This window comes from Oncorhynchus clarkii, chromosome 5 (genome assembly GCF_045791955.1).
Source record: "Oncorhynchus clarkii lewisi isolate Uvic-CL-2024 chromosome 5, UVic_Ocla_1.0, whole genome shotgun sequence".
NCBI classification, from domain to species: Eukaryota; Metazoa; Chordata; class Actinopteri; order Salmoniformes; family Salmonidae; genus Oncorhynchus; species Oncorhynchus clarkii.
Genome location: NC_092151.1, coordinates 22,302,676 through 22,317,675, shown reverse-complemented (window position 1 = coordinate 22,317,675; position 15,000 = coordinate 22,302,676). Strand labels below are relative to the sequence as shown.

Sequence of the window (15,000 nt, the reverse complement as noted above, 5' to 3'; positions counted from 1 at the left end):
TGTTGTCTACTGAGGTCTTGTAAGAGGTCTCCTGTGGGTAATTATATATGATCTGGTACTGTAAACTGGTTCTACTCACTGTGCTTTTGTCCTTCAGCAGTTTCTCAATGACTTCTATCAGGAGCTCCTTCTGATCCTGGTCCAGGCTGAGGAGCAGGAGGAAAGCTTTGATACAACTCCAAGGTCCAAACACACACACAGAAAAACACTCACGCGTGCACAAACACACCCACCCACACCCTACCTGTAGAGTTTCTGGATGGCGTGGGCGGATGTTTTCCTGACGTAAGGGGACATGTCGGAGGCAGCCTCCTTGATGGCCAGCATCATGATGGGAACGATGATTGGGACTCTGATACTGGACAGAACCCTGAGAGCACTGGCTCTGATCAGCTGGTTAGGGTCCTGGCAGAGGGAGAGAGAGCCGGTATTAGTATTATCTACACCTTGAGACAGAGGAAAGTAAAATAGAAAGAAAGGAATGGAGAAAGAAATCATGTGGTGAGAGATACTGACGACATGATACAGCACTACACAAAAACGACATCACACCCACCCACACAGGTAGGAAGTGAAGCATGGTATGGAGCTAGCAGGGGTTGAAATCAGGGGTTGAAAGTAGTTTTCCAGCTATGGTGTATGATGAAGGGGTGGCCTCTAAAAACACCATTGTTGGCCTGTGACCTCACATAGAGACAGACAGACTCTTTAACGGCTCAATACTTCTCCACAACACACACCTTTAAACACATGCATACACACACCAAACATGACACTTTCATCTAAGAGTACAGGTGCGTGGGAATTCAAATGGTAGAACCCTCAGCATCAAAGCCCGGTGCGCACGCGCACACACACTACCTTGAGGGCCCTCTGAAAGGTGCTGATGGACAGTAGAGCCAGGTCCTGCTGCTCCTCTGCATACCTCACCAGGTACACATACACCAACTTCTTCAGCTGGAAAACACACATACTTTGAATTAGTCATTAATACACCCTTATTTTTAGACAGATCCTAAATCCATTCATTAGCTTTCCGGTTGAGCACAGACCGTCCACATTACAGAATGTGTAGGTAACACTATTCTTTGACAGTGGAGAGAACAGTGCTTTGGCTAGATGTCAGATGTACGTCTTGGTTTAGTTGTTTTAAAGGGGGAAAGCAGAGGATGAAAGTGTTCCTGTTTGATATTATAACAGTCTAGATCCATGTTGTTTCAGGGAGAGCAGAGAATGAGCAAAACTATCTTTTGTTTGAATTCAGAAAGTTTCAGTAGTGTTATCGCTTCCTCCCTCTCTCTCCCATCTCCTCCTCCTCCCCTCCCTTGCTTGCTTACTTCTCCCTTCACACGTAGGAGACTGAGCTAATATTTGTCCAGTGTCCGACTGGGGGTTAAAGGTTGGCCCTTTCATGATTCACCAGTGTTATTCGGTGTGTGTACGGGGAGGTTCAGCTGTGGTGAAACAGTTCTCAATCACTGCAGTAATTAGTGGGTGAATTAACAGCATTAATGACTAAGAGGGGACATAACCCATCTTGCCTAGTTTTAAGGGATGTTGACAACATCATCTTATTGACAACATCAGAGAAAATAGATGTTCAAAACTAGGAATACTAATCAAATAAGCTAGTGATTGAATATCCATTATTAGATCAGTCATCATACAGTCTAGCCCCTCCTCCCCCCATACTACCCTCGTTTTCCCACTCATACACACACCTCCAGGATGTCTAGTATCAGGATGTTGTTTCTAGAACTAGTTGAAGAAAACAAAGCATCCTGATATTAAATCACATTATTTCTTCAATACTCTGTGTCCTGTGCTGCTTTCTGATTAGAGACAATCAATAACACACAGCACTACACAGGCCTGCAGAGGAGAGAACAAGCAGGGGGGGGGGGGGGGGGGGATGCAGAGGCCCAGAGAGAGATCTACCACTACCCTAGCCCTAGCAGCTGGTGTGTGTGAGGGGGGAGAGAGAGGACGTGACCATGGGCTCTCCTCTGCCAATTAATCCCACCAACCTGCTCCAGTTCCCTACCATTGGCTGCGCTGTCACACACACACCCTTTCGTACTGCCTGTTTATTCTCCTGATCAATATTACCAGGAGTGGGGAACTCATCTGGCCGGGCAGTGGTTCTGTGGTCTCATACTTGCAGTGGTGAGATGTCCTCTGTGTTCTTTTAGATAGAGCCTTCTAAATGTTTTCAACCATGTTGTGCAAATAGAATGGATGCTCAGTGTATGTGTGTGTGGATGATGCCCTACCTCTATATTCTTACTAGCCACGTTCTTCACCACTGCTGGGAACAGCTCAGAGGCATTCTTCCCCTTTGCGATCAGCTGTAGACAGAAAATCACTTACATGTTTCACCACAGTATTCAATTTGCTGTAGTATGATATGTACAATAAAATAGTAATGTACTGCATCTATTTATACTTTTTTCAAAGGAGGATTTTAAAAAAAAATTCAGTAAATGAATTGAGACTATAAAACTGAAGTACACTTGAACTGAGTTTGCAGTGCACTTAGCTGATGTGCACTTATCAGGCTTGGAATGTGTGTATAGGTTCTACTACTCACCCCAACAACCCTCTTCATGGCCTCCAGTTTAAGCGACTCCTTGTTGCTCTCAAGCATCTCTTTAAGGTCTTCATTCCTGGAGGGGGAGAAAGAGATTAGAAAATGTACAATACGCTATTTAATATTATCACACGGCTTATTTAATTAGCAGATGCGCTTTTGTACACCAGACAACTCTCACTGATGTAGCCAGGATTTTTTTTTTTTACCTTTATTTAACTAAGCAAGTCAGTTAAGAACAAATTCTTATTTTCAATGACGGCCTAGGAAGTGGGTTAACTGCCTGTTCAACAACAGATTTGTACCTTGTCAGCTCGGGGGTTTGAACTTGCAACCTTCCGGTTACTAGTCCAACGCTCTAACCACTAGGCTACCCTGTCACAACGATTAATGAATTTCATTAACTTAAGAATGGAAAACTGTGGTGCACAGAGTTTGACTTGGAAATTGTGTTTGCGTAGTCAACTTAGACACACACTTACCCCAACAGACATGCCACCAGGGGTCTTTTCACAGTCCCCAGGTCCAGAACAAATTCAAGGAAACATACAGTATTATGAAGAGCCATGATTGCATGGAACTCCCATCTTATATAGCGCAAGTGAACAGCAAACCTGGGTTGTTGTTTTTTTTATGAATAAAGCAACACCTCACGGCACAACGCCCCGTGTGACTTACTTGTTGTGTATGTACTGACATGTATGTGTAACTGTTCATGTTTTTATATCTACGTAAATTGTAAAGTATTTTGTCTGTAATGTCTTTTTAGTCCCTAGTAAGACTAGATGTCGCCAATGGCGTCGGCTAATGTGGATCCTAATAAATCAAAACAAATAAATAAAATTGAACAAGATGAGGGAGAGAGGGGGATGGGTAGAGAGAATGAAAACCACAAAACACAACTTAACCATATTGGATGTTGTTACCAGGCGCAGAGAAAGCAATGTCAGGTCGTGAGTGACTCACAATGTCACAATCAACTAATCACTAATCAGCTAGTGATCAGGAAACGCTAGGCTATTTGGTAAACTTGAAGACACACATCACAAGCAAGTGCCAAGACTCACACTTCTGTACAGTACCCTTTGGTGTGTGTCTCATCGGGGCCTCCATTGGTGTGTGTGTGGGGTGTGAGGTGCTGCTCCTCCTGGCTGAGTTCAGTCTTTAAGGTGAGCTGGAGGTTCTCAGCAGACACCAGAGCTGTCCTCACAGCCCCTGCTGCCTCAGAACGCAGCACAGAGAAACCTCGGTGACCATTCATACTGCTTCAGCTTCTACAGGCCTGTCTGTTGCTCTCCTCTCGTCTCTCTGTCAGTCTTCCTCACTCTTCTTTCTCCACTTCTGTCAGTAGGTAAGAGGAGACACAGGATGCCCTTGCAGCTGGCTAAACCTCTGGCCCTCTCCCTGGCACAGACAGCTCCCCCTGGTCATCCAGTTATACTCTGTTCTGCTTTATTTCTGTCCTGTGACTCCAGGCGTTTCCTGCCTGTCATCTCGCTCTCCTGCTCTCTCTCTCTCTCTCTCACTGTCTCTCTCCCCCCAGCTCTCTCTCTCTCTTTCTCACTCTCTCTCTCTCCCCCCAGCTCTCTCTCTCTCTTTCTCACTCTCTCTCTCTCCCCCCAGCTCTCTCTCTCTCTCTTTCTCACTCTCTCTCTCCCCCCAGCTCTCTCTCTCTCTTTCTCACTCTCTCTCTCCCCCCAGCTCTCTCTTTCTCACTCTCTCTCTCCCCCCAGCTCTCTCTCTCTCTTTCTCACTCTCTCTCTCCCCCCAGCTCTCTCTTTCTCACTGTCTCGCTCTCCCCCCAGCTTTCTCTCTCTCGCTCCCCAGCTCTCCTTCTCTCTAGCTTTCTCTCCCTCTCTCCACCTCCAGCTCTCTCTCTCTCCCTAGCTCTCTCACCCCAGCTCTCTCTCTTTCTCCCCAGCTCTCTCTCCCCAGCTCTCTCACATCAGGCTACTAAACTATTGAGCACCATCTTAGCTCGATGTCGATAGAGGGAGTTGCAAGTTGAAGTTGCCCTCTTTGCAGACTACTAGTATGACTCAGTCTTCACTGTTTTAAATCCAATCTGGAGAAGGGATGAAGTTCCCTGTCTGACAGATCCTTGGCCCACCAGACAATGGCTTCTTCTTCCGCTTCTCCTCCTCTCCTCTGGACATAGATTAGTTCTCTGTCCGTGTGTAGCTGTAGGGTGGTAGCTCAGTTGGTTCTCTCTGCCAGAGTCAGTGCTTGTAGGGTGGTAGTTTAGTTCTCTGTGTCTCTGCCTGTGACTGTGGCCACTTCCCTCTAGGGGAAACGGGAAGGCCTTATCAGCCTCAGGGTAAACACACAGAAGCTTTCACCACCTCTGTCCACAGCACAATACACCACTTTACACCCACGCCTGCCTTGTGCCCTTCCAGGGAACTGCTGCCAGGGCTGGGCTAGATAAAGGCCCTGCCAGCCTCACACACTGCCAGGGGAACCACAGTTAGGACAACACCCAACAACTATACATGTCATTCTTCACATTTCAACCAGCCCAGTCTCTTTTCCTAGGTTTTTAATTCTGGGAAGCGATTCTACAAATCAACCAGCCCTGAGAAAGCTATGGTAATTCACTCACATAACGACCAGCAGGATAAGGGGCTGTAAACTGCTCCAATCAGCTGGTTTATTAGCTGCCGTTACATAGGCTACTATTGTCTGCCATTGATTTCAAAGTTTAACTAACTCTATGGACAAGGACTATTTTGAACAATTTACATAGAACATTTAACAAAAAAAAACATTTACTGGAAGAACTGTGCAGATGCAAAGTTTAGTAACAGAATTACAGTAAAATCTACCTCACTTTTTTTATGCGACCAAAAAAACTAAAATATCTGCTTTGAATTATGACTCAAAGATGTCTGCAGAAAGAATGGGGTTTCAGCTAGAAGTTTGAACGAATGTATTTTGATTATGGAATTACAGCAGGTGAAGTGGATTTACATTCGGTAATGGAATTACTGTAACGGAATTACATCATGGGTCCCTGTTCTGTACTATACAGAAATGCATAATTACGGATATGAATATCATTGTCTTCATGGTGATGTATTCCGAATAGGTATACAAAGGTAGAAAATAGGGAAGCAAATTTTGTTTGATTTTGCTGCAGACTAACTGTAAACAATTAACAGTAAATTAACAAAAAAATCTAAAAACAGTCAAATGTGACCGACTGACTCAAATCAGTCTTGGGTAGAAAATTTGAAGTGGTGTCTTTTTTTTATTTTATACATTGGATAAAAGTAGAGACTCAGAGCTACAAAATTGTATATCATACACTACAGTTGAGGAACAATGGGAAAGTAATTCTGCTTTGAAAGTTGATAAACTTGTAAACTCACTTTTGAGAAGATGGCCTTTTAATTTTTTGGTACTACTACTGGAGAGCCCTTCTTTGTCTACACCCTTTCAGCATTGTTTGCACCCTCTTAAACTGTAGACCCTCCCATCTCTTTAACAGCAGCAGTCAAGCACCCAAGCTAACTTTCTAGCTACTTCCATACATAAATATGAGAACAGCTCACTGAACATTTCCTGCCCAAGCAGAGCTGGTTAGGCTGCTATGTTATCCAGAGCGTTGGTGATTGCAACTGTGCTGTCAGATTGTCCGATCATAAATTTGGAGCATTCAGGGCGCACACTGGACGCTCTGGCCGATGAGTAGGGTTGATCTGAATGGACTGACCTCACAACGGCAGTCAAGCACCCAAGTTAACTGGCTAACATTGGCTAGCTACTTCCAGACAAATGAGAGAACCCCCATTTTACTCGCCCAAGCAGAGCTGGTAAGGCTGTTTTCATGTTATCCAGAGCGTTGGTGTCTAATTGTGCTGCTGGCAACAATTATATTACACATTTTTCCCGACGTTTACTAACACCAGCCATATTCAACGGGTGTTGAGCGTTCGTAAATTCATCAGTTATTCTGCGCTCTGGCACACTCAGATGTGAGTGTTCTGAAATTGGTGTAGATGGCCAGACTGAATTTACGAACGTATCCGAAATGGTTACTTGCATAGTGGAGTCTTCTGTTAGCTAGCTAGCTAAACAATGAACCATAATCCCAACTCATGACGTTACTACCCTGCATGAATATGCAGGTAGCTAACCAACCAGGTTCAATGTTAACTAGCTACCATTAGGCTATACCTAGCCAAGCAAATGGCTCAGATACCAGGAGTATCATGCACTAACTAACTATAAATGAAAATACTTTGTCAAAATTAGAAATGTGTAATATCTGAAAATGTAGCTAGCTAGACTACCTTACCCATGGTCTGAAATTGGAGTGGATAGCCAGAGAGAATTGACCAGCTAGTACGTCTATCAACAATTGTTGCAGTGACATTCTATTGAAATGGTTACTTGCATAGTGGAGTCTTCTGTTAAGACATGTAGCTAGCTAAAAAATTAACCATAACATTACTACCCTGCATGAATCTGCAGTTAGCTAACCAACCAGGTTCAATGTTAGCTAGCTAACATTAGGCTATAAGTAGCCAAGCAAATGGCTCTGAAATACAAATAATATGATCGTACAGGTAACATTAGCTAGCGAGCCAGCCAGCTAACGTTAGCTAGCTAACAGTACACTTTAAATTGAAATTAAAGCACGTTTGCCAAAATTAGAAATGTGTAATATCTGAAAATGTAGCTAGCTAGACTATCTTACCTGCATACATCATGGATGGACGCGTCTCCTGTCGGATGCCATGGTTGCCCTTAGTTTGAAGATGTGATCAAGAGACAGGCGTTTTCTCCATCTCCTTAGCTATCATACTCAAATTCCACTGATTTCAAAAATCGGTCCTCCAGAAAGTGGAGAGCAACACTTACGCAGTTTTACTACACGATACAATTATTTTTTATTAAAGCAGTCTTAGACAGGATTACCTAGACAAACAGAACAGCTCAAATAGACAGAGGCGTGCTATATGGCAGACACAATCCAAACTCATCTCTCGGCAAGTCCAGCCCACCCATTATCTCAGCCAATTACGGCTAGCAGGAAGGTTGCAGCCATTTTTTCTGTGGCTAAACCAACTAGGCTTGTATTTAACCATTTTATTCGTATTTACAGATGGCATACAAGTTTGCTATTAAGGTACATGAGTTTTCTGTGCTTTACTGTTTCCACTTTTCTGTACAGTACTCTACTGTTTTATCCAAACGTGTAAAACATAGACGTCCATGATTGGTTGACTTTTCAACGTCCATGGACTTCCGGTGCTCAGTGGGTGAGGGTGCTTGCTACAGTAAATGCAAAGAGGGTAGGTCACCCTCAATGTGAGCAAGACAAAGGAGCTTTTCGTGGACTACAGGAAAAGGCGGGACGAACAGGTCCCCATTAACATCGACGGGCTGTAATTAACATTGACAAGGCTGTAGTGGAGCGGGTCGAGAGTTTCAAGTTCCTTGGTGTCCACATCACCAACGAATTATCATGATCCAAACATACCAAGACAGTCGTGTAGAGGGCACGACAACACCTTTTCCCACTCAGGAGACTGAAAAGGTTTGTCATGGGTCCCCAGATCCTCAAAAGGTTCTACAGCTGCACCAGTGAGAGCATCCTGACCAGTTGCATCACCGCCTGGTATGGCAACTGCTCGGCATCTGTCCGTAAGGCGCAACAAAGGGTAGTGCGAACGGCCCAGTACATCACTGGACAATTTACATTGACACCCCATGCAGCTTCTCGCTGTTAGTTTGTTACCTATGGATAGTCACTTGGCCCCCACCTACATGTACAGGTTACCTCAACTAGCCTGTACCCCTGCACACTGACTCTGTACCGGTGCCCCCTGTATATAGCCTTGTATTGTAATTCTTATTGTGTTACTTTTTTATTTTAGCCTACTTGTTAAATATGTTCTTCTTCTTGAACTGCACTGTTGGTTAACAGCTTGTAAATAAGCATTTCACGGTAAAGTCTACACTTGTATTCGGCACATGTGGCAAATAATGTTTGATTTGATTTGTTAGGTGTCATGGTATGTGTCAGTAAGAGCCAGGAGATGACATTAACTGAAGAGAGGGAGGAGACAGCGCGGAAGGGAGAGCGAGAGGGAGACTTATCAGTCTTGCTTTGACCACCAGATGACAGAAAGTTGAGAAGAAGAAAAAACATAACAGTATGCCAGTGGAAAGGAGGACAGTAGCAGGTGACCTAACTGTGGTTTGTGACTACTATGATTAGCGATTTGGTAACAGAATTACAAGTTTTAATTACTTAATAATTCATAAACAAGCTTGACATCAGTAAAAACCCAAAACGAAATATAAGTGTTGATATTAGTTGGCATTGGTATTTGTGTTTCAATGTATTTCTAATACCCTTTAAGACTTTTTCTTTAATACTTCTAAAACCCCTTTTCCATCTGTTTGACCAGAAATTAAAGCCTTTGCTTATTCCAAATTTCTAGGACGGGAAGTTGTTGAAAAATGCACATATGCCTTAGGAAAAAAAAATTGGTGCAGAGGTCCTTTAAAATGGAAATGCCCGCCCCATTGACATAAACCAGGTCCTCATTAAATCCCTATAACATGGGAGACTGAACAACAATAAAATAATATGGCGTTTTAGGAAGCAGCTGATCACTTGAGGACAACCAGACAGTCAGTCACATGTTGCTGTGCTGTGATGCAGAGAAGCAGAGTAGACCATGAGGTAACAAGAGCCCAGGCTAATCAGGATAATCTACAGGAATGTGGCTTTGCCCCTGACTGTGTCACACGACAAACATTATTTAAAACCGCAAACTGACTAATTTTATTTCATTGGAGAAAGCCGACTCAGACAGGTCATCTATTAACTTCTTATATGGCTGGGGGCAGTATTGAGTATGGAGAAAGCCGACTCAGACAGGTCATCTATTAACTTCTTATATGGCTGGGGGCAGTATTGAGTAGCTTGGATGAATAAGGTGCCCAGATTAAACTGCCTGCTACTCAGTCCCAGAAGCTAAGATATGCATATTATCAGTATATTTGGATAGAAAACACTCTGACACTCTTCTAGAACTGTTTGAATGATGTCTCTAAGTATAACAGAACTTATATGGCAGGCAAAAACCTGAGAGAAAATCCAACCAGGAAGTGGGAAATTTGAGGTTTGTAGTTTTTCAACTCTTGGCCTATCAAATACACAGTGGGATATTGGTCATGTTGCACTTTCTAAGGCTTCCACTAGATGGCAACTGTCTTTAGAACCTTGTTTGATGCTTCTACTGTGAAGGGGGGGAATGGGAGCTGAATTAGTCAGGGCTCTGGCAGAGTGCCATGAGCTGGCCACGCTCGTTCACGTGAGAGCGAGCTCTGTTCCATTGCATTTCTACCATCAAAGGAATTCTCCGGTAAGAACATTATTGAAGATTTATGTTAAAAACATCCTAAAGATTGATTCTATACTTCGTTTGACATGTTTCTACGACCTGTAATATAACTTTTTGGACTTTTCGTCTGTACTTTCCGCTAGACTTGCACGCGCGTAGTGCGTTTGGATTTGTTTACCAAACGCGCTAACAAAAGAAGGTATTTGGGCATAAACGATGGACATTATCAAACAAAACAAACATTTATTGTGGAACTGGGAATCCTGGGAGTGCATTCTGATGAAGATCAAAGGTAAGTGAATATTTGGCGGATATCTGTTTGGGTTGTTTTGGTCTATTATAGCATGGTCTGCTTTTTCCGTAAAGTTTAAAAAAAAATCTGACACAGCGGTTGCATTAAGGAGAAGTTTATCTATAATTCCGTGCATAAGAGTTGTATCTTTTATCAATGTTTATTATGAGTATTTCTGTAAATTGATGTCTCTAAAATCACCAGATGTTTTGGAACTACTGAACGTAACGCGCCAATGTAAACAGATTATTTGTATATAAATATGAACTTTATCAAACAAAACATACATGTATTGTGTAACATGAAGTCCTATGAGTGTCATCTGATGAAGATCAAAGGTTAGTGATTCATTTTATCTATATTTCTGCTTTTGTGACTTTTTGTGAAAATTGCTGTTTTTCTGTGACTTGGCTCTTACCTAACATAATCGTTTGGTTTGCTTTAGCTGTAAAGCCTTTTTGAAATTGGACACTGTGGTGGGATTAACAAGAATTGTATCTTTAAAATGGTGTAAAAATACTTGTATGTTTGAGGAATTTTAATTATGGGATTTCTGTTGTTTTGAAGTTGGCGCCCTGCACTTTCACTGGCTATTGTCATATCGATCCCGTTAACGGGATCTCAGCCCAAAGAGGTTTTTAATATCTTTGAGCAAAAAGGTGCAAGAGAGGATTACGTTTACTGCCAATAAATGAATAACAAAGGCAAGCTAAAAAAAAGCCATAAAAACTGTGATTCACTGCTTTCTGATTTACCATTCAAGTCTGCCATCTAGTGTTATGGTAAAATCATTGCAAGATAGAGAACTACACAGAGCAACATTCTCAGAAATCAATCTTCCAGTAGTTCTTAAACTATTAAATGGGATAAAACCTTCACCTATCCTATGCTAACACCCATTCAATCAATACAGATATACGAGAGGTGTGGGGCTAATGTGTTGGTTTAATACAACAATGCTATCGGTCACTGACTTGAGTTTGGGAAGTTCCGGAAAAACCCCTCTTCATTTGAACAATATAATGTAAAGGGAATTAATGCCTGTGAAAGAGTGAGTTAATGTATGAATGCCTGACATAAGCCAAGGTTAGGTTTCTAGCTTGATAATCCTTTAGGACAGACTCCCTATTAGATCTCAGAGTAAAGCCTAGGTATCATGTGTCACAGTTTGTAGAGAAAGAGTGGAATCATTCACATCCAGGCATTTCCCCCCCAAGCCATGCAACCCAACCAAGGGTCATCTAGTCTCCATTACCAGACCTGGCCTACTGGCCCTGAACCACCAAACAGACCACCTGTCATGTGAGAGGAATTAAAGAATTCACTGAGGGCCACACCACATTGAACATTAGGCTGACAAGTCACTGCTTGATGGAAACTGAGATAGTTGAAGCTGTTCTACTGTCTGCGGCTAAACAGAGCAACAATAGGCTACATGGAACACTGAAGAACAGATAGTAGAGACATGCCAGACATACCAGTAGACATTCCATTCTATGATGGCATTTGCACAGCACAAACATTTTCAATGAAACCTTTATACTGGTACCTCTTAAAACTGCTAGAATGATTAGTCTACATAGGAAATAGGCCCAATTGTAGAGACAAACTAACAGTGGCTAATTCAGCTTCAAAGATACTCAGGTTGAATTACATTTCATAATGGCTGACTGTCTGTGAGACTTTGCGAGACAAAATAGCCTTGTCTGGAGCCAGCTGGGGAAAAGATTAGCCTACTGATAGTAAAATAATAACTGATCCCAACGCCCAGGGCATGGTTTGGGAAACACAGTTATCACTCTCAAATCATACAAATGAGTAACTAAACTATTGGGCTCATATTAAAGATCATAATGCATAAGATTAGGCTATACAAAACTGATCATAATTCAGCACACCTTCCCTGAGATCCTACGTGAATACAGGCCCTGATTTACAGTAAAGCCACATCATGACAACAGGGTGGCCAAACTGATGATGGACTGCCCTCTAGTGGTATCATCACTTGACGATGTGGTATTTTTTCTACAACTGAGGATAGCTATGTGCATAGCACAGCAAGCATTATTTTGATGTAGCTATTCATTTAGAATAATCTGACGCAGTACAGCTCTACAACATAAAACGACGTGATGGTGTGTAACGTAAAATGTGTGCTAGTATTAAAAAGGGTGATTATTTGTCATCTTTTTTTGTTTATGTCAACATGTCTTCCACGCAAACTGCATCTTTGATAAGTGCTGGCTATCAACAAAAGCGTTTTCAAGCCTGAAGCTACCATTAAATCTATTGCCAGCTAGACTAGCTAAAGATGCAACTGGGTTGGCAGCTGTATATCTAGCTAGCTACCACCACCAGCCACGTTAGCTAGCTAATTAAATTGCAAACATAGCTTACACAAGCAAGTTACTAAAATGCTTTCTAGCTAACTGGCTTACTTTTTAAAGTCGACGCTGAACAGGCCAAATCCAGCCCCAGCGTTGGAGGAGGTCGGGGTAGTCTCCTGCCCAACCTCCACCGCTGAATCAGTTCCTCCTTGATCGCTGTACGACAAATTGTTCGTCGACATACTCAACATTTGACGTTTCGCAAGTGTACAGAAATGTTTATTGTGAAAAGCTAAACTGTCGTAAAACAAAATTGCAGTCGTTGACAGTTTTATGATGCTAATTAGAAGGGGGAGCGATAAAAAAAAGTTTATCATGAACATGCAACTTTTTTCCCTCATCCATGCAGAACCGGAAGTATGAGTTGGATAAGTTTTAGTCACATGACAGGAGGGAATGATGAGGGAATGACCACCCCGTTACCACTGTAAATATGGTCGCAAGCCAATCAAATTAGCTGAGGGGCGTATTCAATGACGCGCGTGCGCGCTAAACGAAAGTGGGAGCATGCAGTATTTTTGTTGCCCGACTGTTGATGCCCCATTTAAGTTGAGAGCTTATGAGAACGTCTGTGATAGGGTTTTGTACATGCAGGAAGAGTCATGTATGCTTTTTTACATAATAATGTAGGCTAGGAAAAAATATAATGATATCAACATTATGTCAAATTGTCGATTGTAATAACCTATGGAACTCTCCTTGGAAGGAGTGAGGGAGTAGGTCTTTATAAACGTATTACTTGGTTCAGTGGTCTAAGGCACTGCATCTCAGTGCAAGAGGTGACACACAGTCCCTGGTTTGAATCCAGGCTGAATCACATCCAGCTATGATTGGGAGTCCCATAGGGCAGTGCCCAATGTCGTCCGGGTTTGGCTGGGGTAGGCCATCATTGTAAATAAGAATTAGTTACTTGCCTAGTTAAATAAAGGTGAAAATATATACATATATATATTACTAACCCAGAGCATGGTGTTACAGGCAGGCAGTCGCAGCTACACTGTGTGTCAGGTGGGCATTCCAACACTCTAACAAAGACACCAATAGATACTCAAGTGCTACACCACCAGGTGATGTGTATGTGTAATGACGTTAATACCACATTTCACATGTTCACAATAATTTGATTTTCAAATGCATGGGAAACTAAGTATTTAACACTAGAGTCTTTTACTCTGAGTCTTTCAGTTGTCTTTTAAAAACAATTTACATCACCATTCTTTTTTTTTCTTGTTCTGAGATAAAATTTGAAGCGGCTTGGAAGCTTTGCATGCCTCTGTGATCGACGAACACTTGGGGTAGTGTTCATTCTCAATGGTGGAAAAGCCACCAACTGTTCCTGAGCCGGGCTCTGAGTATGAAATTGGATTCTGCTCTTGGTGAACTGTTTCCTCTGTTACAGTCTCAGTCTGCAGAAGCTGCACCACAGAAGCACTTGGATAGCTAGAAAACAGCCTGTCATCACAACTGGTAACTAAATGGTTGTTCCTTCTATTCTGACAAGAATCCAATCAACATCTCTATGAAACATTTTATCATCTCCCAACATGACTTTGTAGGAGACAGGACCAGTCACTGAGTCTATGAATCCAGGAATCAATTTTTGCCCATGACTGAAATTTCTGGTCAGGACAGGGTCCGTGTCTCCAAAACTTCGGCCCTTGGTGAATTTGTCATTGTCCTCTTTCAGTCTGTTTTGTTTGGGTACAACTTTCATTTTCAGGTCTGGATAGACTAGGTACAATTTGGAGTGTAGTCTATACCTAATAACATCTCAGCAGGAGAAAGTCCTGTTGTGGATTGAGGAGTTATTCTGTAGCTACACAGAATACGTGATACCTTTGCTGCTATGCTCCCTTCTGCACTTTTCGTCATCATTTATTTGTTCGTCTGTACTGCGTGTTCCACCAGTCCATTTGGAGATGGATGATGTGGAGCAGATGTCACATGCACAATACTGTTGTTTCTGAACAATTCTTGTGTTTCTGTACTTACGAAACAGGTCGCATTGTCACTCACCACCATCTCAGGTATCCCTTGGTTACTAAAGCTTTATTGAAGGCCCTCTATAGTAGTGGTGGATGAAGCAGAACTAACAGGATACACATCCATCCATTTTGAATGTGCATTGGAACATTTTCCACATTAATGGCCTTGTGTAATCCATTTGCAATTTTTCCAAGGTTTTTCTGGAAACTCCCAAGGATGGAGTGGAGCTGTTGCCTTTATGTGTTCCTAACACGTGTTACATGTCTTGACTCAATTCTCCATCTCCTGATCTTTCATATGCAAGACCCCCAGGTGACTCTGATGTGCTGTAGGATATCCTGGCATGCTGGCTGTGGAAAATCACTTGTTCTCCCCACAAAC

General features: G+C 42.5%; 1 protein-coding gene across 4 annotated transcripts in view; it reads right to left on the bottom strand.

Moving 5' to 3' along the window:
• The window catches only part of LOC139408526 (AP-3 complex subunit beta-1-like), an 89,543-nt gene extending 76,546 nt beyond the window's left edge, over positions 1–12,997 (bottom strand). The window contains exons 1-6 of one of the 4 annotated variants that reach the window (XM_071152518.1): positions 12,685–12,997; positions 2,591–2,666; positions 2,274–2,348; positions 862–957; positions 245–405; positions 80–146 (exon numbers count right to left, since the gene is read on the bottom strand). In XM_071152518.1, coding sequence (XP_071008619.1) covers positions 80–146; positions 245–405; positions 862–957; positions 2,274–2,348; positions 2,591–2,666; positions 12,685–12,974 — 765 coding nt within the window. In that variant the 5' untranslated portion in view covers positions 12,975–12,997. Of the gene's footprint in view, positions 1–79; positions 147–244; positions 406–861; positions 958–2,273; positions 2,349–2,590; positions 2,667–3,657; positions 4,450–12,684 lie in introns of those variants that run through there. The other 3 variants (XM_071152519.1, XM_071152515.1, XM_071152517.1) reach the window with 3 other exon arrangements.
• Positions 12,998–15,000: the final 2,003 nt, after the last annotated feature.